The sequence below is a fragment of the Pipistrellus kuhlii genome, unplaced genomic scaffold (genome assembly GCF_014108245.1).
Source record: "Pipistrellus kuhlii isolate mPipKuh1 unplaced genomic scaffold, mPipKuh1.p scaffold_m20_p_2, whole genome shotgun sequence".
NCBI classification, from domain to species: Eukaryota; Metazoa; Chordata; class Mammalia; order Chiroptera; family Vespertilionidae; genus Pipistrellus; species Pipistrellus kuhlii.
Window position 1 is genome coordinate 158244453 of NW_023425515.1, and position 24447 is coordinate 158268899.

Below are 24447 nucleotides of genomic sequence, written 5' to 3' on the forward strand. Positions count from 1 at the left end.
GGGGCAATGAAGCAATGGAGATAGGGATGGAGACTGCCACTGGAATGTAGAGGGCTTTGGAATGAGCCCTGTGCAGGGCCACCCTCAAAGCTAGGCAGCATGGGGACATCTGGTGTATGCTCCCCGGGCTTGCCTTGTACAGATGTTCTTTTTCCCATTATCAACTTTGAAGATAATGAAATGCAGCTTGCAGAATGAGTAAATAATGGCCGTGTATATTTTAGGAAAATCAGCAGGTGAAGCTGCCAAATGCCACATTTGTTTATTTAAAATCCCGTTCAAGGGGAGGTCTTCATTAAATACTCGTCTTGTTTTCTGCAAGACCCTGGGGAACGCAGTAGTTCCCTGTTACTCAAAGATACTGTGGAGGGAACAGGGAAGAGAGTAGAGGGACTTGATCATGAAGTGCAAATACACAGTGTACCCGCCTCCTCACCTGGCTAGGGGGTGCAAATGAGGAATGGGTACAGTAGGGTCTTATGTACTGAAAACACTAATGGAATTATTTTAGGTTTATATGCTTGTTTTTTTCTGATACTCTGAGTTTATGTAATGAATTTTCATGGTGCAATAAATACTTAATGAAACTGTGTGATCCATTAGTTAAATGAAATGTTCATAAGTATGTATGTTGTTCTCACATAAATTCCTTCATATTCCTGAAACCTGGTTCTGGCTTTTGTTAGCTTTGAGTTTGATTAGAAACACACATTTTTGTTCCTCCCATCATCATCTTGCTGATGGATGACTGATATCTTAATAATAACAGTGCCTGCCTTTGGGAACATAGCATTTTATTTTTCCAAAAGTATCTTCACATATGGTTCATTTGCTGCCATTCTTTTAATTCCATAAGTTTTATTTAGCATTATCCCATTTTATAGATGGATTAACTGATGAAGTATTTAAATATTTTTTTTAATTCTACATTTTACCCTAGGAAAGCCAAACTACTAGAGAGCTAAATCCCACTTATGTATTTATCAATTTAGTTTCTATAAGAAAGCATTGTTCATAGAGAATTTTAAATTACTTGGATGGCATTTTTGACCCTATTTAAAAGTATTAGTACTAGATTATGCTCTCAACATAAATTAAGGGATATTGAATATTCTCTATTGGATATTTTGTAGAGCTAGTGCTGATGTTAATGCCCATTATAACACATGGTATTGATTTTATGAAAGTTTATGGATTCAAAGGAATAAAAAAAAAAACGTTAGTTGAGCATGAACTTTTGTTCCCTTTCGTTTCAGTTTTACTTATTTGTTACCTACATCCTGTTATAGAAAATGGCTTTCTAGAGAGTTTTCTTTCAACTGCCAGAAATTCTTTTTCTGTTTTCATAGCATCAGATAAACAGCCAACAAGCAATATAATGAAGATGAGCTCTCTGGCCAAGAGATGTTTTCTGAATCTGTGATTTTTCTCCCCTTTCCTTGATGCACCTGGTGATGGCAAGAAGCATTGACTGGGTCTATAGTAAGGTTGTTAATTTATCGACTTTGTGGCCTTCAGAGTTTGGAAACCAGGGATATGTTCTGTCCATGTATTATTTTTCTTGAAGGGTTTGGTCAAAGCTAGAGATGGCTCTACATTCACTATTAAGATGGTGGTACTTTCGCCGAAACCGGTTTGGCTCAGTGGTAGAGCATAGGTCTGTTGACTGAAAGGTCCCGGGTTTGATTCCAGTCAAGGGCATGTACCTTGGTTGCAGGCACATCTCCAGTAGGGGGCATGCAGGAGGCAACTGGTCAATGTTTCTCTCTCATTGACGTTTCTGGCTCTCTATCTCTCTCTCTTCCTCTCTGTAAAAAATCAATAAAATGTATTTAAAAAAAAAAAAGATGGTGGTACTTTCTCAGTAGAGAGAAATGTAATATTTTTGAATAAACTCTTGATAGCCTTTGCATTGTGAGACTCTCGATAGCCTTTGCATTGTGAGACTCCCAGTAGCTTTTAATAAATGTTGCCATTGGGTTCCAGCAAAACCTTACTCTTCCCTATTTTCTTGTCCCTGAAAAGAACAATGAATGAATTTTAGATATTTTCCAAATGGGCTAGATTATATATATATATATATATATATATATATATATATATATATATATATATATATATTATATATATATAATCTTTGAACACATAATAATCTGGCCACTCAGTGTGTGTGTGTGTGTGTGTGTGTGTGTGTGTGTGTGTGTATGCTAGGAGCCCATTGCAGGAAGATTCTTGCAAGCAGCCCCTGCGGCTGCTGCCCATCCTGCCCCACCCTGCCCATGCTTTCCATCTGGCAGCCATCTTGCTTTCTGCTTTTCCTCCCTCTTCCTTCTAAGCTGTCTTCAGTCTTCACTCTTCCCTCCCTCGGTATATGCAAATTAACTGCCATCTTTGTTTGGTTAATTTGCATACTCACTCTGATTGGCTGTGGGCGTAGAGAAGGTATAGTCAATTAGCATTTTTCTATTTTATTAGTTGTGTGTGTGTGTGTATGTGTGTGTGTGTGTGTATGCTTTTTTTGTTGTTGTTTTTTGTGGTTTTTTTTTTGCTTGGTTTGTTTGTTTTTTAAGTAAGAGGTTTACAGGTTAAAGCCGTAGTCTTTGGGATGGAGAGGGAGAGGATCTAGGAGAGGCTGATTTGAGCTAAGTAATTAAGGAGATTGCCGTGATGTGTGGGGCCGGTTGCTGAAAGGCCTTAGTGGGCAGATTCCTGGCAGGAGGTTGGTCTGGAGAGGAAGGCTTGAGCTCGGTAGAGAAAAGACCTGCTCAAAACAGTCTTGGTCCAGAGACTTCTGCCAAGTTAGGTAGTCTGGGCAGATATTCAGTGAAGTTGAAATCTGTAATGAAGAGTGACAACCATAAACTAATTTTAAACTCATCCTGCCTTGGGAATTAGAAAGCATGCTCTAGGGAGGTGAAATGGGTCTGAACTTAAAGTAAAGAAAGGCCAGACATAGCTTTGTTCCATATCTCTGCATACTAGGGTCTGAACTACACTTTTCCTTCCTTTAATTTTTTTTTAAATCTTAAAATTGGAAAAAATACCCTATTCTCTCTCTTTTGATTCACTTATTGCCTTATCATTTGTGTATTATCTCTCTCCTTATGTGTGTGTATATATATATATATATATATATATATATGCATATACATACATGTATGTTTTTCCCCTGAATCATTTGAAAGTAAGATGTGCATATTTTAGTCCTTTATTCCTAAATTAGAGGCCCAGTGCACAAAATTTATGCACTGAGGGAGGGAGGGTGTGTCTCTCAGCATAGCCTGCACCCTCTCGCAGTCTGGGACCCCTCAGGGGATGTCCACCTGCTGGCTTGTGGCTGGATGGCCTTCTGCTGCTGCATGGCTGGCTGCTTGTACTTCAGCATCTGCTGCACATGCACAGGCTAGACCACCATAGTCTGTCCTGTGTACACCATCAAGTCAAGTGAGTCAAATGTGGAGGCAGGCTCACTCTGAGTTCCCTGCACTTCTGAGTCACTGAGTTGTTCAGACTGACTGCCTTCTACAGAGAATGCCATCAGGATTGGGCTTAAACCAGCAGTTGGACATCCCCTAAGCAGTGCACCAGGTAGTGGGAAGCCAGGGAGGAGCCTGAATCAGGGCCGGCCTGCTGGGCCTGCTGCTGCAGGTCAGTAATGCTGCCACAGGGTCAGGAGAGGCTCCAGCTATGGCAGCTGTGTTTGCCAACCATGAGCTCTGCTCTGGCTGAGTGGCCTGACTTCTGGCTGAGTAGCACTCCCCCTGTGGAGCACACTGAACACCAGGGGGCTGCTCCTGTGTTGAGCATCTGCCCCCTGGTGGTCATTGTGCATCATAGCTACCAGTTCTGGTCATTTCGCTGTAATGGTCACTTAAGCTTTTATATCTATAGATACATGGTGACTATTCCCTAAGAAAATGAATATTCTTTTACACAGCCACAGGAATGTTATCAAATCAAAATTTAACACTGAAACAATGTTTTTACCTAACTTACCCAATAATTGGCCCAATAATTATCTTTGTAGCATTTTATTCTCTTCAGTACAGAATCCTGTCTGTACATGTAGTTGTTAGTTGCATTAGGATATTATATCTGTTTAATTTCTTTTAACCTAAAATATTTCCACAACCTATATTTGTCTTTCACTACTACATATTTGAAGAATATAGTCCTTTCTCCCATTTAAAAAGGAAGGAAAAACGTATAATCTGAATAGATTTCTGGCCAGAATACTACATGATTCTGACATGTTCTTCTCAGGTGTCACATGATACTATCTGCCCCTTTTTGATGATGTTAGTTTTGATAACCTAACTGAGGTGTCATTCAATTTCTCCATTGTATAGTCACAGATTTTTCCCCCTTGCAACTATAAGCAGTGAGTGAGAAGGCACTATAAGACATGCAGATATCTTGCTTCTTATCAAAGCTTGGCCCTGGCTTTAGCATTTATTGGTGATTCTTGATGGCTGCCGAATGGTGATTTTTATACTCCAGTGCTCCCTCTGTATTTACCAGGCAGTGAATGTTCTGGTTTGTTTATCTGTCTGTTATCAGTGTGGAGTCATGGATTCCTATTTTTTCAGCGGTTTATCATTTAATACCATCCTTAAATTATAGTGGTGTTTTTATTGCTCCAGACGAAGATAGTGAGAGCTCCTTCCAGGTGCCCTCTGTATCCTTGTGACATTTCCCCATCAGCTGTGTTTTTTGGAGCACTTTCTCACTTTCTGGAATAACAAGATATATCAGGCTCATCTTGTACTTGCCCTGCCTCAGCTTTGGAATCATCTTTTTTCCAAACAACCCCCCTCTCCCTGCTCATTTTACTTGGAATGGTAGTAGAAACCAAAATCTCTGTATTAGGTATCACATTGTTACTGGGGTATCCTTGCTCCTAGACCCATTCAATGGACAGAGCTGGGAGATATCTTCCTGTAAACACCTGTATAAATACACACATGTACAGAGGCATTTATATTTTATAAATCATGAGTTTACCCTGCAATCCCCAATTTCTAATCTATCCCCACTGTGTTATTTCTTGCCTTCCCTTTTATTTTAATCTCTTTTTCCACAGTGAGAAACTTAGCTCTCAAGAATATAAAAACATTTACTTCTTTGTTCAATCCTATAATACATCTAAAATAGTTTCATAATTGCTTTGCCTGTAATACTAGCCCGAAAGCCTAAAAAAAAAAAAAAAAAAAAGGATTTGAGGTTTGTTTGCAGCATCCTGTGACCGAACCCTGCCCAACTGAGTAAAAATAGTCAAATCCTGTGTTCATAAATTATCTGGATTAGTTCTTTCTCTCCCATCCCTTCAGGGATTGTGTTTATGAAGTTTATTTGAAATACAATTGGATTAATTTGTTTAAGTCCACTTTTAGTTTTAGCCTTTCCTCCACTTTTTACCCCTATTAATTTATTTTTCAGATATGTAGCACATCAGAATGCTTCCAAATGTGGCTTTATGCAAAAGCTATACTCTGAGAGGGAGTGCCCTCTGCCATGTCCTTCTACCTAGTCACCCATTCATTCTACCACCCAGGATGTCCATATGGACAAAGGCAGCTTCACTGCTTTTTCTTTGCTTGGCCTGTGTTTCTTTTTGTAACGATAATTAGGTTTATGTCTCCTCCTGCCTTACACAAAGGGAAACATGCTGTAGATTGAGGTAGCCTTTGGAAGTGCCCCAATCTCTCAACCTTCCAAGTCTTGCATACTTGATGGCTACGTTCCCATTTTACTGATGAGAAAACTGAGGCTCCTCATCTGCACTGTTGCAACCTTTGTGCCATGTTGATAAATGGTCTGTTTTGGTGCTTAATAGGTTGGGTGAAGTTGGTTAAGATGCCTCAAATCACAAACCAGGGAGGTAGTGATATGCACCTTATAAGCTATGTAATTGTTGCCACTCAAACTCAAAGTCATGGTTTTGGGAAGACTGGTTTATAAAGCTGGGTGGTCCTCTAAGACCGGAATTTGTACTATTCTTAGCGTATCACATAAGGCTTAAATCAGAGTGTAGGGCTTGGCTGGGAAGAGTTTTCTTTGTTTTGTTAAGTTTAGGTGAAATTCACATAACATAAAATTAACCATTTCAATGAGTATAATTCAGTGGTATTTTTTTTTTTTTTTTTGCAACCATCTCCTCCCCTCCTCCCCCAAGGAGGCACTGTAATTAGTGATCAGTGACTGGCCCTTCTCCACTTCCCCCAGCACCTGGCAACCACTGACCTGCTTCCTGTCACTGGATTTACCAATTTTGGGTATTTCTTACACATGTAATCATAAAACATCTGATCTTTTGTATCTAAATTCTTTTTCTTGGCATACTTCTTTCAGGTTTATCCATATTGTAGCAAGTATTATTCAGCCATATTGTGGCTGAATAATATTCCATTGTATGAATACACCACATTTTTTACCTGTTCACCAGCTAACTGAAGCTGGGGATAAGAGTGACTTGTACCCTGCCCTGTGATACTTATTAGTCTTATGACCATGGATAAACTACTAAACTGGCCTCACTTTTCTAATCCGTGAAATGAAGATAATAATACCCAACTTTCAAGTGGTTGAAGGTTTGAATAAGGTAATAGATGAGAAATTGACAGTCTAGTATGTAGTAAATAGTGGGTCCTCATAAACATTAGCTATTTTTCAGTAGAATTGTATGAGGAGCGGGGTGGTGCACAGATTTGGGTTAAAGTAGGTGTTCTAGTGTGAGTTGGTTCTGTAGTGGCTGCTCAAACCTTTGTTGCTTTGTTGTCATTTTTTTTAAAGTCTTATCTGCTTTCTCTGCTTGTGGTTTGGTGTTGTCCCCACCCCCAATCACTGAACACGGGATTTTACATTTAGCAGCAGTTCACTAGATGAAATGTCTGTAGTGGAATATTACATAATTCACATTTAGAGTTGAAGAGCTCATTATAAAAACCTGACACACTTCAGGAATATTAAATTACTGCAGATTGTGTGGGGCAAAGAAACATTATTGAAGCATTTTAAATTCTCGGCCAGCCTGAGTTTCACTGATAGGGTTTCACAGCTTTTGCTGGGAAAAATGATTTGAGTTGTCACATGGTTTCTGGCCCTAGAGGACTTTAATCTTCTTAATTACAAAGAAATGAGTTTCCTAAATAATTTGGAGTTACTTCACAGCCTTTGCTCAACCTCTGGCTTTTGGAAAATTAAAAGGGGGCGGCCAGGATCTCAGCTGTAGTACCTTCTCTCTGTACTGCAGCTTCCTTATTGAAGTTTTTATTCAAAATGATGCCCGTTTCCTTTCATTATTGGTATAAGGATGTACTTCAGAAAATCACTAGTAATGCTTATAACACTTGAACACAATCACATTTGGTTGAACAAGTGGCACTGGAGATACCCACAGAATAGGGATAGGTACTCTATTCTGGCCTATAACATTGAAGGGAAGGAAGGGGCCCAAGTCCAATGTAGTTCATACATCGACTTTGAAGGCTGTGATCAACCTTGGCTGATGGATGAATGCCCCACTGTTGGAAATGTCTCCATGGGCTGCTAAAAAAATATGCCTTTGCAATATTTTCTGGGTGGTATCTAGCACTTCAAAATACAAAACATGGGAAATAAAAAGTTGGGTTTTGCCTTTCTTGAAATTGTGTAAAATCCATATATTTCATCTAATTTTTGTATTTTGGGATTAGGTACCTACTGTGTGCAAGACCAACATGATGCGAATATCTTTGAGTCTATCATTTCTTACAATTTGTCCTTAGAAAGTGAATTTAAACTGCTTCAGTTTACTCTTCTGTAAAAGGATGATAATAATACCATGGGCTTATGTTCACATACCAGCCATGTGACCTTGAGCAATATAGAAAACTAAAGGGTGTCCTCCGCCCAAAATTTATGCACACTATGTCTGTAAATTCTATTACATTTTGCAAATAAAATGTATCTTAATAAACACTGCCTTATAGTGATTCATAGTGTGTATACAGTTTTTGGGGACACCCTGTATTAGTGCCTAATATTTACCAAGTACTCACCAGATAATGTTCCAGGCATACTTTTAAGCATGTTATACATATGATCACGTATAAATTTCCATAGCAGCCTTATAAATTGATATTGTCATCTCCATTATAAAGGTAGATAAGCTGAGGCAAAGAAAGGTTGAGTAACTTCTTCAGTATCCCATCGCTTGTATGTGGCTCCAACTATGAAGCTGGCCAAACATCCTATATAATAAAAGGGTAATATTTAAATAGACTGAATGGCAGAACAACCAAACAACCAATCAAAGTGTAATATGCTAATGATATGTTAAGGGTGCTCAACCACTCCCTATCATGTGCACTGACCACCAGGAGGCAGGCAGTCGACCAGCTACTATCATATGCACTGATTACCAAGAGGCAGATGCTCCAACTGGTAGGTTAGCTTGCTACTTGGGATCCAGCCAATTAGGTCTGAGCTTGACAAGCCAGACACACCCTGGAGTCCTTCCCTGGCCCATTTGTGCACCGGTGGGGTCCCTCAGCCTGGCCTGCCCACTCTCGCAATCCAGGACTCCTCAGGGAATGTTAGAGAGCCTATTTCAGCCAGATCCCACAGGCTACTCCCCTTGGGAGGGCGCCAAACACAGGGGTTGTGGCTGGTGAGTGCTGCTGCAGCAGCACAGGCCTCTCCCAATTGGGACTGATTGGGCATAAGCCTATGGCAGGCACAGTTGTGGCAGGTAGGAGCTGCAGGAGGCATTGGACTGTGGGTTTTGACCTAAGCCTTGCAGGCCACCCAGAGGGACCCTATCCATGTACAAATTTGTGCACCAGGCCTCTAGTCAGATCATAACATACGTAGGGAGAGATCCCATTGAAAGAGGGATCAGAAAAATCTTTCTGCCTGAGATATTTCTTTGAACTGAAGCTTGAGGGGATCAATGGACTATCAAAGAAGACTTGAAAAGAAAAATTCTATGGAAAGGCAACACAAGGGAAAATTGGAGAGATGGAATCATATATCATCACCTCCCTCCAAGACTTTGCTTCCTTGTATTAGTTTGGTTGTCAATTTCAAGCCTCCTTGCACATTCTGGCCCTTCTGCCTGAAGCAGCCATTCATTCCTTTATTATGCATGCATCTATTTAGTACTCATTGGCTCTTTCCCTTATCACCCACTCGACTGAAGCATCACTCTGAAGGATCTCACAGGATCCTCTTCTCTGTGAAGCTTCATTGACTCTTCTGAGCAGAGGTGAATCATTGACCCTGTGTGCCCCAGCATGCTAGGTGTATGTCAGTTTTAGTTCTGGCTGTGTGTATTGCAGTCCTTCACGTGACCACACCTCTGCTAGGCTGAGCTTCTTTGAGGACAGGAGTCAGACTTTGCCTCAGTATTCTTGGCCAGTATGGTTACACAGTATTGTTGACAGGAATGAGTCAGGATTTATACCTGGCCCATAGTTGGTTCTCAGTAGATATTTGTTGTTATGAAATGATAAGTATTATTAATAAAATTATGTAAATATATGACTGAATTTCATGACTGTCATCGCTCATGGAATGTTGTCTCTTGGGGAGGGGAAAGGTTAGCTGAGTGGCATGGTGCAGATAGATGGCACAGTAGTGGCAGAAAAGCTCCCATTTTTCTATGAATAATTTTAAGGACTCCATTCTAGGAAGACCATTTTTTACTTTCCTTACTGGTAATCTTAGATCCTCTAGTTAAGGCTCCTTTCATTCCTGGCTAGTGTCCTTTTAAAAAATAGCTTGTTAAAAAAAAAACTAGCCAGTCCAGCTAGTGTGGCTCAGTGGTTGATCATCAACTTATGGACCAAGAGGTCATGGTTTAATTCCTGGTCAGGGCAAATGCCTGGGTTGGGAGCTGGATCTCCAGCGTGGGCCAACAGATCATTGATTCTCTCTCATCATTGATGTTTCTATCTCTCATTCCCTCTCCTTTCCTCTCTGAAGTCAATAAAAAAAAATACAAATACCTAACCAGATATCTTTGGATAAGGTGGAAATTTCCCCCAATTTAAGCATTACTATAATTTCATTTGGCTTTTATTTTAGAGCTTCTAATTAAGCCATCTTTAGTTTTCATGAGTAAGAGGGTTGGGCCATTATCCATTTTGAGCTGAAACTGGCATTTAAGGTCAGCCTTGTTAGATTAAACTATTCTAGATCTGTGGGATGAGCTAAGCATTGGCTGTCTACACAGTTAAAGATCCATTCCCAGTAGCCTGATCAGCCTAACTTGATCGGAGTCTTGGCAGCTCCAGAAATAGTTTTATGTAAACATTATCTTAATATTATTTACAAATGGGTAACTAGTGAAATGTTTATTTTACACTAAACTCTTAGATGTAACTATCAGATAGGTAGTCATTGGGAAAGACTGCTGACTTGACACAGGGAATACATTCATTCAGTGGAATGAAATCAAATGAGATAATGTATGTGAAACAGTCACTGAGGGCATAGTATATATAGTAAGTGCATAGTAAATACTAGCTGTAATTGAAGTGGTTGTATTATCACTGTTTTCTCTTCCCAGGACAGTGTCTGAACTTAATACTCTCAAGCACTGTGCAACGCATATTTTATTAGAGAAAGAATGAATGAAATGTGTGTCTGACTGCTTCTTTTTCTCCCCACATTAAATGGTTGTCTGCTCTTATAGCTGGGGGACAAGCTGACATACAAATTGGCTTGCTGAAAGTTTCTCAGTCCCATTTGTCACCTTTCCCTTGGAGCCCATTGTATGTCAACTCCATGTCCCGCCTGCTGCCTGCCAGTGAGGGGCAGACCCAGGCCACTTCCCTATGATCTGCTTTAGCTGCCAAGGCTCTGATCAAGCTTGGCTGATGGATGGGTGCCCCACTGTTGGAAACATCTGCACGGGCTGCTCAGGAAATATGCCTTTGCTGTGTTTTTCTGGGTGACATCCACTTCTTGAAAATAAGAAACATGGAAAACAAAGATTTGGGCTTGCTCTTCTTTGAAAATCCAGAGTTCTGAAGACCTATTTTGAGTTAGCTGGTTTGAGAAATGGTTTTAAGTTTTGCATATAGGCCTCTTATTCCTTTTGCTATAAACCCTGTCCATGGCTTGAGGAAACCATGTAAGCAGTTTGTACATGGAGGCCAAGATTTTCTGGGTTTTGTATGACTCTTTTCCCACCTAATTTCTGTTTAACATCAAAGGAGTGACTATTCTGAATGACCACCTTAATTATTATCTTCCCTTGATTTGCAGCACTCGGAAGGAGTGAATGACATGTGCAGCTTGGAGCGTCATTTCTGAAGGGAGGCATCGTTCTCTGGGAGAGGAGTCCCTCATGAGCCTGGCCAAGGCCCTGGATCTGTGTGCAGTGGACTAAGGATTTAGTAGGATGTCAACTGAGACAGAACTTCAAGTAGCTGTGAAAACCAGCGCCAAGAAAGACTCCAGAAAGAAAGGTAGGGGTGACTGTGTTCCTTTCTTTGTGGCTGCTTGTCTATATTGGAATGAGTTTTTTTGTTTGTTTGTTTTTATATATTTTGTTTATTTTTTACAGAGAGGAAGGGAGAGGGAGAGAGAGCTAAAAACATCGATGTGAGAGAAACATCAATAGGCTACCTCCTGTACACCTCCTACTGGGGATGTGCCTTCAACCAAGGTTCATGCCCTTGACCGGAATCAAACCTGGGACTTTTCAGTCTGCAGGCTGATGCTCTTTCCATGAGCCAAACCGGTTAGGGCTGGATTGAGTTTTTATTTCTGTAATGATATATCTTCCATCTTTGTAATCACTCTCACACACACACACACACACACACACCCACACACACACACACGCACACACACACACGTATATATTTAGAGTCACTAGCATGATTGGATATTTTTCTACTCATAATATATTTTAATGGATCTCCATTATTCTCTGGGTAAAATCTAAAATCTTTTCATGATATGTACCTTCTTCACATCCCTTCAGCAATATCTGCCTACCCCTTCCCCCTCTCTCCCCATCTCTCCTTTTAACCCTGTTTACCCTCCAGCATTTTGTCCTCTGTGGTTTACCTTTGCTTACACAAGTGGTTCTCAGAGGAGAGGCCAGCAGCAGAAATGTGTGTCTGCCTGCTTCTTTTTCTCCCCACATTAAATGCTTGTCTGCTCTTATAGCAGCACCTGGAAGGTTGGTGAAAGCACAGATGCCTAGGCTCATCCCCAGATTTTGGTTCCCCAGGTCTACGATGGGGTCCGAAACTTCACATTTATGGCAAGTTCCCATATGATGCTGTTGCCATTGGTTCAGAGACCAGACTTTGAGAGTCATTGGACTCTTATTAGTCCAGCCTGAAATCACTCTCCACTTTTTTTTTTTTTTAGAAGGACTGCTCCTTATTGTTCAGGTTTGAGCTTAGTGGGACCATCTGGAGAGTGTAAAGCTTTCCTTACTCCCTAAATTGGGGCAGTTGCTCATTTGTTTTGTTCAGTAGCACTTCATTAATATCTCAATTTATTAAAAATGTCCTGTGTTTTTGTTTGTCAACTCTATCATACACTCCTTCAGACCTGGACCTCTTATTCACCCTTTCACTCCAAACACTTAGGAAATGCTGACACTGGGTAGACACATAGCCTTCTGGGAATGAAGACAGGCATGCATAATGTGATTATGATATAAATCTATCACTTTTGATGTTTTCTGAAGATTTGGGTCCTATTGCTTTATGACTGTCCCTTTCAGGAAATGTGTCTGCCTGTTGTAATTGGATGCCAACATCTTGTGCATCGTGTGTGTGTGTGTGTGTGTGTGTGTGTGTGTGTGTGTGTTTCTCCCCGTGGTTTCACGTCTTTCCTCCCCCATCTTCTCTGCTGCATGAAGGAGGATTAATAGAGCTCTCTTTCAGGTCTTGAGATCTGTCAATATCGGCTTGCAAATCCTGATGCCTCTAGTTGCTCTGTGAGGCAGTGATTTGTTTGGGGCTGTGCCTGCCCTGTCATGTTGGTGATGGCACTTGTCTGATGCTCTGGAAACAGGGACATACATGTAATACATATGCAGCTTTCGGACAGCCAACACCCCAGGGAGGACTATGCATTATTCTTTAGATTTTTATTGGAAACACAAAAATAGCAGTCTATTTTATCCTCTAAAACTGAATGTGAACCTCATTCTTTTGCATTGTGGCTTAAGCATAATAGAAGAAAAGCAAGTTGGTGAGAAAACAGGTCTTGGGAGAACTGCTACATAGGAAAAAATAATTGCAGAATCTGTTATGTACTAAAATTTAAATCCTTTTTCAGTGGAAACTGACAGGTTATATTTTTGCTTCAAATTTAACCTCCCACTAAACTTGTACTCTTAAATGCTTAATACATTAAAAATTGTATCTTAGTGCACATCTTTTCATTCTTAATTTTAACATTGCTAACTCAGAAGTATTCTAAAGAGAGGATTCAGGTTTTCAGAACATTGGCTTAGTGGAGGATTTGGAAGGGGAGTGTGAAGGTGACCTTTTTATCTCCTCCTGATCTTCATATCCTAATAAGCCCTAAAATCAGCACAATACATATGCAAGGAGTATTCTCTAGTGAGTGGCTAATCCCACAGAGTCTGGGCAAGTCGATCTGGGTCAAATTCTGGCTATCCCGTTTCCTAACTATGTAACTTTAGAATATTAATTTACTCTCAGAGCTTCAGTTTTCTCTCCTATAAAATTAAAATATAATATTGCAGACCTCAAAGGCTCACCATGAAGATTAATTGAAATAAAGCAAATAAAACACTCAGAATAGGCTTTGGCATAAATTAAAGGCTCAAGGAAGTTTAGCTTTGTTCCTCCTTTCCCTCCCCCTTTCTCCTCCTCATTATTGCCCTACTGCTTCCCTTCCCCTTCCTCTTCTATCATCTTTCTTCATTTCCCTTCTCTCACTTCTTTTCTCTATTTCTCTTATTCCATTTCTACCCATCTCCTCCTCTTTGTCTTCTCTACCTTCATTATCTTCATCCTCTTCTTACATTGCTTTCTCTTATCTCATCAAGAAGAGCCAAGGGGATCTTAAGAAGTATATAATAGATTATTTGTCCCAGAGTAAGAGCTAAAAATTGTTTGTAATTATATAACAGATAAATCTTTATTCTTGTTAATGTGTTTGTTCCAAGCACCATGAAAACACACTCAAACATTAAAACAAGAGAGAGAAAATATGCTGATAACAGGATTAATTTATTATTATTCTTCAGTTCTGACTTTGCAATGGTCAGTATTCTATTAATATTAAACAAATGTTGGTAACTGGGCTCAAACAAGTAGAACTTGAAAAAGAATAAACAGTGTATATCTTGATCTTGACTATAATTGTATTGCTAAACTCTTACTAATACTTTCTCCACTTCCTCTTTGATTTTCTGTGGAGACACCATACCTTCCTCTGCAATCCTTATGTACTTGTTTTTCTTATCCTAGTGCATTGGCTAGTCTGTCAATACAATATTTAGTGATAGTAGGTATCATTTTCTTATCCTTAAACTAGTAGAAATGCTTCTAAATTACTATAAGTGTGATATCTAACTTTTTACTAAAGATTCTTTTTTTTAATATTTTTTTTATTGTTGATAGTATTGCAGATATCTCCCATTTCCCCCCCTTTTCTCTTTTCTGCCCAACCCCTACCCTTCCACCCAGGTGAAAGATTATTTATTAGTTCACCTTCATTCATCATTTCAGGGTCTATTTTAAAGTTTTGAATTTACATGTTGAATTTTTATTATATGCCTTTTTATATTTAAATCAATGCATATTTTCACTATTTTAATTTATCTTAGGTGGAGTTCCCTGATAGATTTTCTAATCTTAATTTCTGAGGTAAATTCTACTGGTTCAGGTGTATTGTTTTTTTGTATATGGATTTGATTTATTGATATTTTCTTAGGATTTTGATATCTATATTCGTTAGCAAGATTGATAGGTAACTTTCTTTTTGTGAACAATCTTTGTCAAAGTTTATATAAAGCTTTCTGTGGTAAGGAAACACTGAATCATATGTAGGCCTCTTTCTGGGAAAATATATATATTTATTTTTTAGTGAATTTCATTTTTTTAAAAGCTATATATGTTTATTATTAAAAATTAGAAAAGAAAAAGTAGGCATGCATATTTTCATAAATCAAAAGTAATTACTGTTAACATTGTAGTCCTTTTCTTATTGACTTACCTTTCAGAGTGGCTTGAGAGTATACTATTCATACAGTTTTATATCCTCTTTATTTTGGACATTATATTGTAAGTACATTTTTAGATTATTACATGATATTATAGACTTAAAATTTTATTTTCCTCTTGGCAAAATTTAGATAGTTCCTGGGCAGATATTTTATTTCCTAAAAAAAACACACACAAAAAAACAAAACAAAAAAAACCTCAGGACATGGCCAAAGGTATTGAGAGAAAGAGTGGCTTACAAAAATGTTGAGAAGCCCCTTAGAATTTCCCGCAAACCTGTCACCCCAGTTCTTCACCCAGGCTGCTGAAATCTAGTCAGACAGTTTTAAATGCAAGTCACACAGGGGCACATTTTCCCATCAAATGAGTTTCTAGACAGGCCATGTATGAGAAATAACGAGAGTGTTCATAATTTAAATAAGGGTGAAAGTAGTGAGCAGTAAAGTTTTCTTCAATTCATTTTTATTGGATTGTGTCACCAGGCATACAGCTTGTCAAACAGTGCATATTCCAGGAGTGGAGTTGGGTGGAGAACTGGAACTGGAGAATGCTTATTTTCAGGGTTGCTACCTACATTCAAAGGGGAGAGCAGTTGACACAATTCTTGTTACTGGTCATGCAGGCATTAGGCCACCCAGTGGAAGACTGGTGGAGGAATAGGTCCCCTGATAAAGCAGATGCAGACACTTCTATGGGCACTGCCTGAGGTTTCCACTCAGCTCCACCTGGCAATTTAGTGTAGGGGAAAGTGCACTAACTTTGGAGCCAGACACACCTGTTTGTTTAATACTAACTCTTTCCTTATCTGCTGTGTAACCAGAGATGGTTATTTAGCCTTTGAGCCTTGTCTTTAAGAGGGTGTGTGTGTGTGTGTGTGTGTGTGTGTGTGTGTGTGTGTAAAGCTTGTCATCAGAAGGGCAGGGGATATGTCCTGGGTAAAGGGCAGCTTGGGATCTGCTTCCTGGCACCTGTTTGGTGTGTGTTAGTTTTTTTGTCCTTTTCCTTCTGAAACCACAGGTCAGCATTATCTCCTGATTTTATTGAAACACCTGAAGATAAACGTACTCACTTTCCTTATGTTTATGTTAGCATTGTATCCATGGATCATAAGTTAGCAACAACAAGAATATGCTTCCTTAGTATTTACTCCCAGAAAGAAGTAGCTGCAAGAATCAAGTCTCTGGTGGGATCCAGGAGAAGTTGGTGGTCAGGTGGCAGCACCTTAGTTTGGGACTTAGAGCAAATTGAGTTAGATAGAACCTGGCTATGTGCCTCAGGAGCTGTGGAAGTTTTTGGAGATTTCTTTGAAAATTCTGCTCAATTTTGGTTAAGGAGTAATTTTGATACTGACATACTCAAGTATGATCCCTGAACTGGCCAGACAGCCTGGGAAAATAACCTGTGTTAATGGTTGTCTGCCACTTCACTTAGGAGCTTATAAGGTGCTGTTGTATTCATTATCCCATTGGATCCTTGAGGTCCTGGGAGATTAATTTAAATTAAAAAATATGTTTTATCAAGCCCACTTCTATCCACTGCTGTTGTCCTGCAGGGAGGTAGCCTGAGGTCAGTCAGGACACTGGATTTGGGCTCAGACCTCGTACCCACCGCTCTCTTTCTCTTCTCTCTCAAGTCACTTCTACTTTTTAAGCTTTACTTTCCTCAGGCACTAAATGAAGAGAGAAATTATATTTGCTTGGCCAATGTGAAACATAGATGAGACATTAATTGTTTTTCACCCAGGCTGCTGGGTTCTTTTGTACACAAGCATTTATCCAGGCCCAACCAAGAGCCCTGGTGGCCTCAATATCCTGGGGGAGAGAAGCACCTGTGAGGGGAGTGTGACCTGTCAGTGCAGGTACCACTATCTCCGGAGGCCCTTCGGATTTTTATGTCTCACCCTCCCCTGGGGGAAAAAAAAAGTTTCCCCTACTTTGCAACTTTTATTTATTCTCAGTCTATTACTATTCATAAAACTAGTTTAACTTTTACTCCAAAATTATATGTATTGATTAAATATTACATGTCTATCATAATAAAGAAAATTCTAATTAAAACACTTTTTTTCCTGCTTTTTTGGCCAAAAGCAAATGGATTTCATCTTAATAAACACAAGTAACACAATACTCTGGAAGTCTGTACACATGGACACATGAATGGGTTCACTAGATGTTGAAGTATATAGATGGTTCTAAGGAATTATTGTTGGGGTTGGCCAGAGCCCCTTCCTCTTACATGACAGTGACATGACCACAGTCACTTAGTTGGTCAGTGACAGAGCCAGAGCTGGAACCCAGGAATGACTCCCTGGCTGGTGTTTAGATTTCAGACTACTTACACTCTTAGGAATAACCTCTGGGTATTTTATTTCCTCTTTTTCTTTTTTCTTTTTTTAATTGATTTCAGAGAGGAAGAGAGAGAGAGAGAGAGATAGAAGCATCAATGATGAACATCATTGATCAGCTACCTCCTGTGTGCCCTCTACTGAGGATCAAGCCCACATCCCAGCCATGTGTCCTGACTGGGAATTGAACCATGACATCCTGGTTCATAGGTCGACCCTCGACTACTGAGCCACACTGGTCAGTCTGTTTCCTCTTCTTTACACCAAAGTACACCAAAGACTCCTGGAAGAGCCCATGATTTAGAACTATATAAAACTAGAGGCCCAATGCATGAAATTCGTGCAAGAGTAGGCCTCCCTTACCCTGCCTGCTGGAACTGGCTTTCCTTTGGCACCCGGGACCCAGGCTTCCCTTGCAGCCACAATTTGTCCAGAAGGTTGTCTGGAAGGTTGTCCAGAAGGATGTCTAGTATAATTAGCATATTATGCTTTTATTATTATAAATTATATTTGGGTCAAGGCTCAGCCCAAATATTTGTCTCAGGCTAGCCACATAATCTTTTTGAGTCTCATCTGCACTCATAAAGTGGGGAAAACAGAACCTATCTCAAAGTGTTGTAATAAAGATTGCATGAGTCAACTATTTAAAACACCTAACACAATTATCTGTACATAGACTCAAGAGAAGGAAAATGTTCCCCCCCCCCCCCCCATCTTTCCTACCAGCCCTGAGAGGTGGCACTTCTCTTAGTACCATCAGGTATAAAAAGAAATGGAAAATACCCCTACCCTCAGAGTTGCATGGGCTATTTAGCCAGTGAGAAAAAACTGGTCCATCTTCAAATGGATACTTGTTCCAAGAACAACTGGGAAAGTGGCTAGGAAGTACCAAGGAAAATGGACCACGTTGTCAAGCTACAAACATTTATTAATAACCACCATTTATTGCATGCTTCCTGATTGCCCTACATTTTAGATAAATTGTCCCTAATGGGCCCAAATCTTACATCACCTCATGGAACATAAGAAAATAATGTTCGGAGAGATCAAGAGACTTTCCCAGGTCACATGGCTTGCCCAGAGCTAGAGAGCACTTTCTGTCTCATGTGAAAGTCTGTGCCGTGTTCCCTGAATGCATTCTGTGGGTTCATCTTGTGCCCTGATGCTTGGGGTTGGGAAATGTGAACAAATTACAGGGGCTGCACTGTTTTAGGGGGCTGCGCATGGAAGCAGATCAGCCACATCATGTAAATTTATGGCGCCTCTGGCTTGGCAGGGGTTTGGATCTTGGTGAGCTAATTGCTCTCTGCTAACTGTGATTTGCAGGCTTTGGAAATTCGAAATCAAGGATTTAATTACAAGACCATATAAATCTCTCTGAGGTGGATCCATAAAGCTCGTGGGCTGAAGGGTTGGGGAGGGAGAGAATATTATTTTAGGTCAAAAAGTTCTTACTTAATGGTAAGATTGCCTGTCAGAACATATGATGTGTGGTTGGGAGAGACTTGTGTATTCTCCATGAGCACATGGTCTCAAATTTATTATAGGACACCTCACCCACTATGGTCATTTCATGAAGACAAACTCATTTCAGGTTGCATTGGTGACCTTGTTCAGGGCCTCATTCTAGCTGGTTCTAAGTGACTTGGGAAAAGCTAGGCTTTCTTCAAGTCCACACCTCTGTTCACCCTTGACCTTACTTTATATATCCAGAAGCATGCCACTCAAGACAACACACCTAGCAAGCTTTTCTGTGCCTTTGTCACACTGAGTCACACAGAGCTTCAGGTCCCAGGGTGCACCTCTGACATTTGTGCATACCGTTTTCTCTATTGAGCCACATTTCTCACCCTCTTCACTTGGCTAACTCCGAGCCATCCTTCAGAACTCAGCAATCATTTGATCAGACCATCATCCTTAACATTTGGAAGTTCAAGATGCCCTCAATTAATAAACCACCAATTATCAGCCCCTGCGACCTCCTAAGTATCTCTTAAACCCCATTGTTCTTTCTTCTCACTGCCTATCCTATGGTCTTTTAGGCTGTCTGGATTATCACAGGCCCTGCCTCAGTGGTCTTCCAGTTTCCTGTTAAACATCTCTAGGCTGTTCTTGATACTATCATAACATGAATATCTGATCAAGTCCCATCTCTGCTTCAGACTTTTCAGTCAGCAGCTCCCACTGCTTCCACTGCTTATCTGGCTCCAGAGAGGCCCCATCTGGTATGACCTCTCCTTATCTTTCCAGTCACATCGCTCACCACTCTTCCACAATGATACTTCCTCCACTCTGGCTCAGCTGAGCTAATTTCAGTTCCCAGACTCTACCATGTGATCTTTCACATTTGGAATTTTGCAAGTGCTTTTTTATCTCCCAGGAATACATTTTTCTTTATTCTTTTCAAAGCTAATTCCACTTTTGATTTAGTTTAAAGTTAGATATGACTTTTCCCAGAAATGCTCTGGTGATTTATTGCAGCCCACAGATATGACCCCCAGTTGTGGGTTATGACTGGTCTGTGCGCTCTCAAAGCACCTCATTTTGCCCATCATAATACCTTATTTTAACTATCTCTTGATTCCTCTTTATCACTCACTAGCTGAGCTCTGTGAGTAGAGGGACTGTGCCTGCCTTATTAACCACTTCACAGCAATCCCCAAGCTCTTGCAAGCACAGTGCTAATAGATGTAGGCACACATTGTTTGTTGAATGAATAAATGAATTAATAAAGGAACTTAATGACTAACGAAGCCTTCCCTAACTGGATTTGTGAGGGGTCATACCATCTGGTACTTATTCAAACCATCACACTTGCCACATTTCCACCCCCCCCCCACCCCCCCCATAATCGTTTACTTATTTCTCTGTTTGTGATTAGCTGTGAGTTCCTAGCACAGCACCCAGAACACGGCAGGTACTCAGGAAATGTTTGTTGAACTAATTATCATAATGCATGGGGGAGAATGATTTGTACTCAGAGAAAGAAAATTTAAAAACACTCACATTTACCCTAAATGCTGGCTCTAGAGAGTTTGATAATGTTGCTCTAAAAAATCCCTCCATTCTGTGAGCTGCTTCTCATTTTGTGATGTGTGTCCAATCATGTCTGGTGCCGTAATTTAGCATGATGTGGGCCATATTGGTAGTAAGAGCTGTAAGATTTGCCATATTAGTTCATCCCACTGCTTCATTAAGCCCAGTGTGCTGCCTCTGGAAGTGGCTGGGCCTGAATTTTGATGTTTGGGAGAACAAAGCTCTGTACATTAGCCCTCCAAGTCCCAGGAGTCAGGTAAAGTGCACTCCTCCCTGCGGTCGGAGAGGCCTCATCTTTGCAGATAATCAGTAAATGCCCCAGAGCAGGGGGTTTTATGATCTTTGTGGACATGCTGAGCAGGTGCTGTGCCCAGTGTGCTGGAATTTCCCCTCCCATTGCAGCACAGCTTCTGGGACAGTTAGGGGACACAAGTTTCAATCCTTAGCATTTCTGCAGTCCATCAAGAGAGCACCTGATGGAAAAAAAGGGTCATCTGTAGTACTTTCAACAATAAAGATTAAAAATAAAATAAAATAAAATAAAATAAAATAAAATAAAATAAAATAAAATAAGAGACTGAAAAAGAGCCCTGGCCAGTTTTTCTCAGTGGTTAGAGTATCAACTCATGGACCAAAGGGTTGCAGGTTCAATTCCCAGTCAAGGGCACGTATCTCGGTTGCAGGTTCATCCCTGGCCCTAATGTTGTGTGTGTTGGGGAGGCAACCAAGCAATGGTTGCCTCTTTCTCCCCTCCTTTCCACTCAAAAACTCAAGGGGGAAAATATCCTGGGTCAGGTTTAAAAAAAAAAAAAGAGAGAGAGAGAGAGAAGGAAAGAACCTTGGATAAAAGGCAGAAGAGTGTGGAGTGGAGGTGAAAGAGAAAATAATGCCTGTTGTTCATGTTATCTAATTTAAGCTGGAAAACAACCTTTAGGCAAATATTCCCATTTTTTACTTGGGAGGCAGCTGAGGCTCAGAGAGGTGAAGGCCGCACAATTTGTAAGTATAGGGAAGCATTTTCATCTAGATCTCTCTGGCCTCAGAGCCTGTTCACATACTTAACACCAGACTAAGCTGCTCCCTGCTGGATGGTGTGTGCTCCTCCCAGATATCAAATAATGCTGCACTGGAAGACATCTTCCTGCAGATGCTACGAGTAGCACCATGAGGTGGAGATGCATCAGCAAGTGAAAGGGTGATAACATAATATGGTGGGGTTAGAGAGGGAGTGAAAACGCATAGATAGCCCTAGCTCTTCATCCTCCTTGGCTCCGTGTGTGGGGTTGTCACGCACAAGGGCTGAGCATGATTGAGAAGGAACCATTTTCTAAGGATGTCAATTACTCTATGTTTCCCAGGTATCCAGAGTAAAAACTATGTGAATTTGAAGGCTTTTGATTGTGCATAAATCAAAATGCATTTCTAGGTCTTAGTTTGGAATAAGCACTCCAATTTCGCAAATGCTCCTACTCTATGAATATTATAATCAGCCCATTTCACCTTTCAGGAGGCGTTGCCACATCAGAAATGATAATGAAGATGCTGGTGATGAGGGTAGTTGCTATCTGTCAGTAATTACAAAATATCAGGTGATATATTCAAACATTTACATGTATTTTTTTTCAGTCAAGAAAGCTCCTTTTTGAAATCTTCAGACCACAGATGAGGAGCAGGCAATTGGAGAGGTTAGGCAAGCCAGTTCTGTGGCCCCAGAAGCTATGCTCTGAAAGTCTGTTCTGTCTCACCCATCCATTCAGCAAATGGTACACATACCATAGGTACCACCTGGCATGTTCTGAACACACTGACATTCTGGGCCCTCCTTGAGTCTTAATCAGCTCTCCTCTCAACCCATTTCTTATCTACCTGTAACGGCCCCCTGGGCCTCTGAGACCCAGTTCAGACGGCACATCCATGAAGCTCTCCCTTAGCATGCCTCTCCTCCCATTTGATTTATGCCCCCTTTCCTCAAAGATGGTCAACATTTTGTGTGTGTTTTTAATTTAATCCAGACAAAGCTTCTATTTTTTTCTTCCATCAGTTAGAATAATTGTATTTATATGCCTTTCTTCCTGGCTAGATTGAGTCTCAAGTAGAGACTGGATATTACAGACAATGTGCATCATTGTATTCTCTCAAAGGCTGGGAGGAGGAGAATTTAGAGTTTCCAGTGGAAAACATGGGGAATGACACTAATTACCTGACTACTAAAGGCAGCCAGAGGATATAGTGAGAATGTAAGAGATTTTGTGGTTGATAATGCTCCCATTTTTTTAGACACAGGAAAATTCTCAAATAAATTCAAGGTCACTCATCATGTAGGTGGAAGAACGGGAAGGTTTCTGGTTTTGGCTTTATTTTAGAGAGGGAGGAGTGAAGGTAGAAAGGAAAGAGAGAGAGAAAGAGAGAGAGAGAGAGAGAGAGAGAGAGAGAGAGAGAGAGAGAGAGAGAGAGAGATATGAAGGGGTATTGGTGGTTCCACTTATTTATGCATTTATTGGTTGATTCTTGTATATATGCCCTGACTGGGGATCATACTGGCAATTTTCAAGTATGTTATGGCACTCTAGCCACCTGAGTTATCTGGCCAGGGAGGACAGAAATTTTAAACTGAGGTTTGAATGACACCAAACATGGAATTTTTTGCATTGTCTTGCTGTTTTCCAGCAGTGGCTGTGGAGTAAAACGTCAGTGGAAGTTCATTTGCTTGGGGTCTGGTTCCTGTGGTCAAGTCGTTGCGATATCTACAGTTTATTTTTATAAAGAATTTCTACATTGTCCTTGTAGACCCACTTCCCTGTGATGGGGAACTGTCATCACTTGGTCTTCTAGCCTCCCTGGCTGGTGCCACTGCTTCGGGGAGACCTTGCCATCTGATCCTTAAACCAGAGGCAGGAAGAGCCAGGCAGGAGCTCACGTTGGAAAAAGCCCAGCAGATGATGAATAACAGACCTGAATCTTATCGTGTATTTCAGAATGATGTACGGACTGTGGGAAACTGCCTTTGACAAATGTACATGGGAAGGGGAATTATCTCCAACAATGAAAAATGTTCTTATTGTGTGATCCTAAAAAGGATCAGGACCCCTATCATTGGGGAAATGATCATCACCGTATCCCTTATTAACAGTGATATGAAAGTGTGTGCTAAAGACATTGGGTGTCTTGCGGAAGCAGTGATGGATGGCCAGGAGCTGGAATCAGGTGGGACTTATGAAAGATAACTTGATGTTTGATAGCAGGTGGATAATGTGCAATGAAGCTGAGGTCCCTTTTATTCCTGGATTCCTGAGGCTCTGTAAGACTTGTACCTGCTATCTTAGCCATGTGCCCACTAGCTCTGGTCAGGCTGGAGATGTGATTAAATAGTGGAAGGTATGTGATATAGGTTTATAGGAAATAAAACCACTTCCATGGGGAGAAGAAGAATAGTGTGTCAGGCATCTGTAATAATAAAAGTGTAATATGCAAATCACCTGAATGACCAAACAGCAGAATGTCTGGAAGATCACACTATGATACTCATGGCGCCAGTCCAGCCAAGGCAGGTATGATGTGATTGCTTGGGGGAACACTGCAATCGATCACACCAAAGAGGGAGGCCCAGGCTAGCCAAGCTATCACACCCCACACCTGTTGCCTGCAGAGGGAGGTGACCAGTGGTTGGGGAGATGGAGGTACATACTACCACACAGATGGCAAGCAGTGGCAGTGGTGGGGGCAGGGCCAGCTGCTGGCTGCCAGGGGAAGGAAAGCCCCGATAGGCCCTGATCACTGGCCAGACCTAGGTACCCTACCCGAGGGGTTCCGGATTGTGAGAGTGTGCAGGCCTTGCTGAGGAACACCCCGCCCCCT

General features: G+C 40.8%; 1 protein-coding gene across 12 annotated transcripts in view; it reads left to right on the top strand.

Moving 5' to 3' along the window:
- The window catches only part of DAB1 (DAB adaptor protein 1), a 387139-nt gene that overhangs the window by 123142 nt on the left and 239550 nt on the right, over positions 1-24447 (top strand). For all 12 annotated transcript variants that reach the window (XM_045584556.1, XM_036445795.2, XM_045584560.1 and 9 more), the window contains exon 2: positions 11254-11456. In XM_045584556.1, the coding sequence (XP_045440512.1) occupies positions 11390-11456 (67 nt within the window). In that variant the 5' untranslated portion in view covers positions 11254-11389. The remainder of the gene's footprint in view (positions 1-11253; positions 11457-24447) is intronic.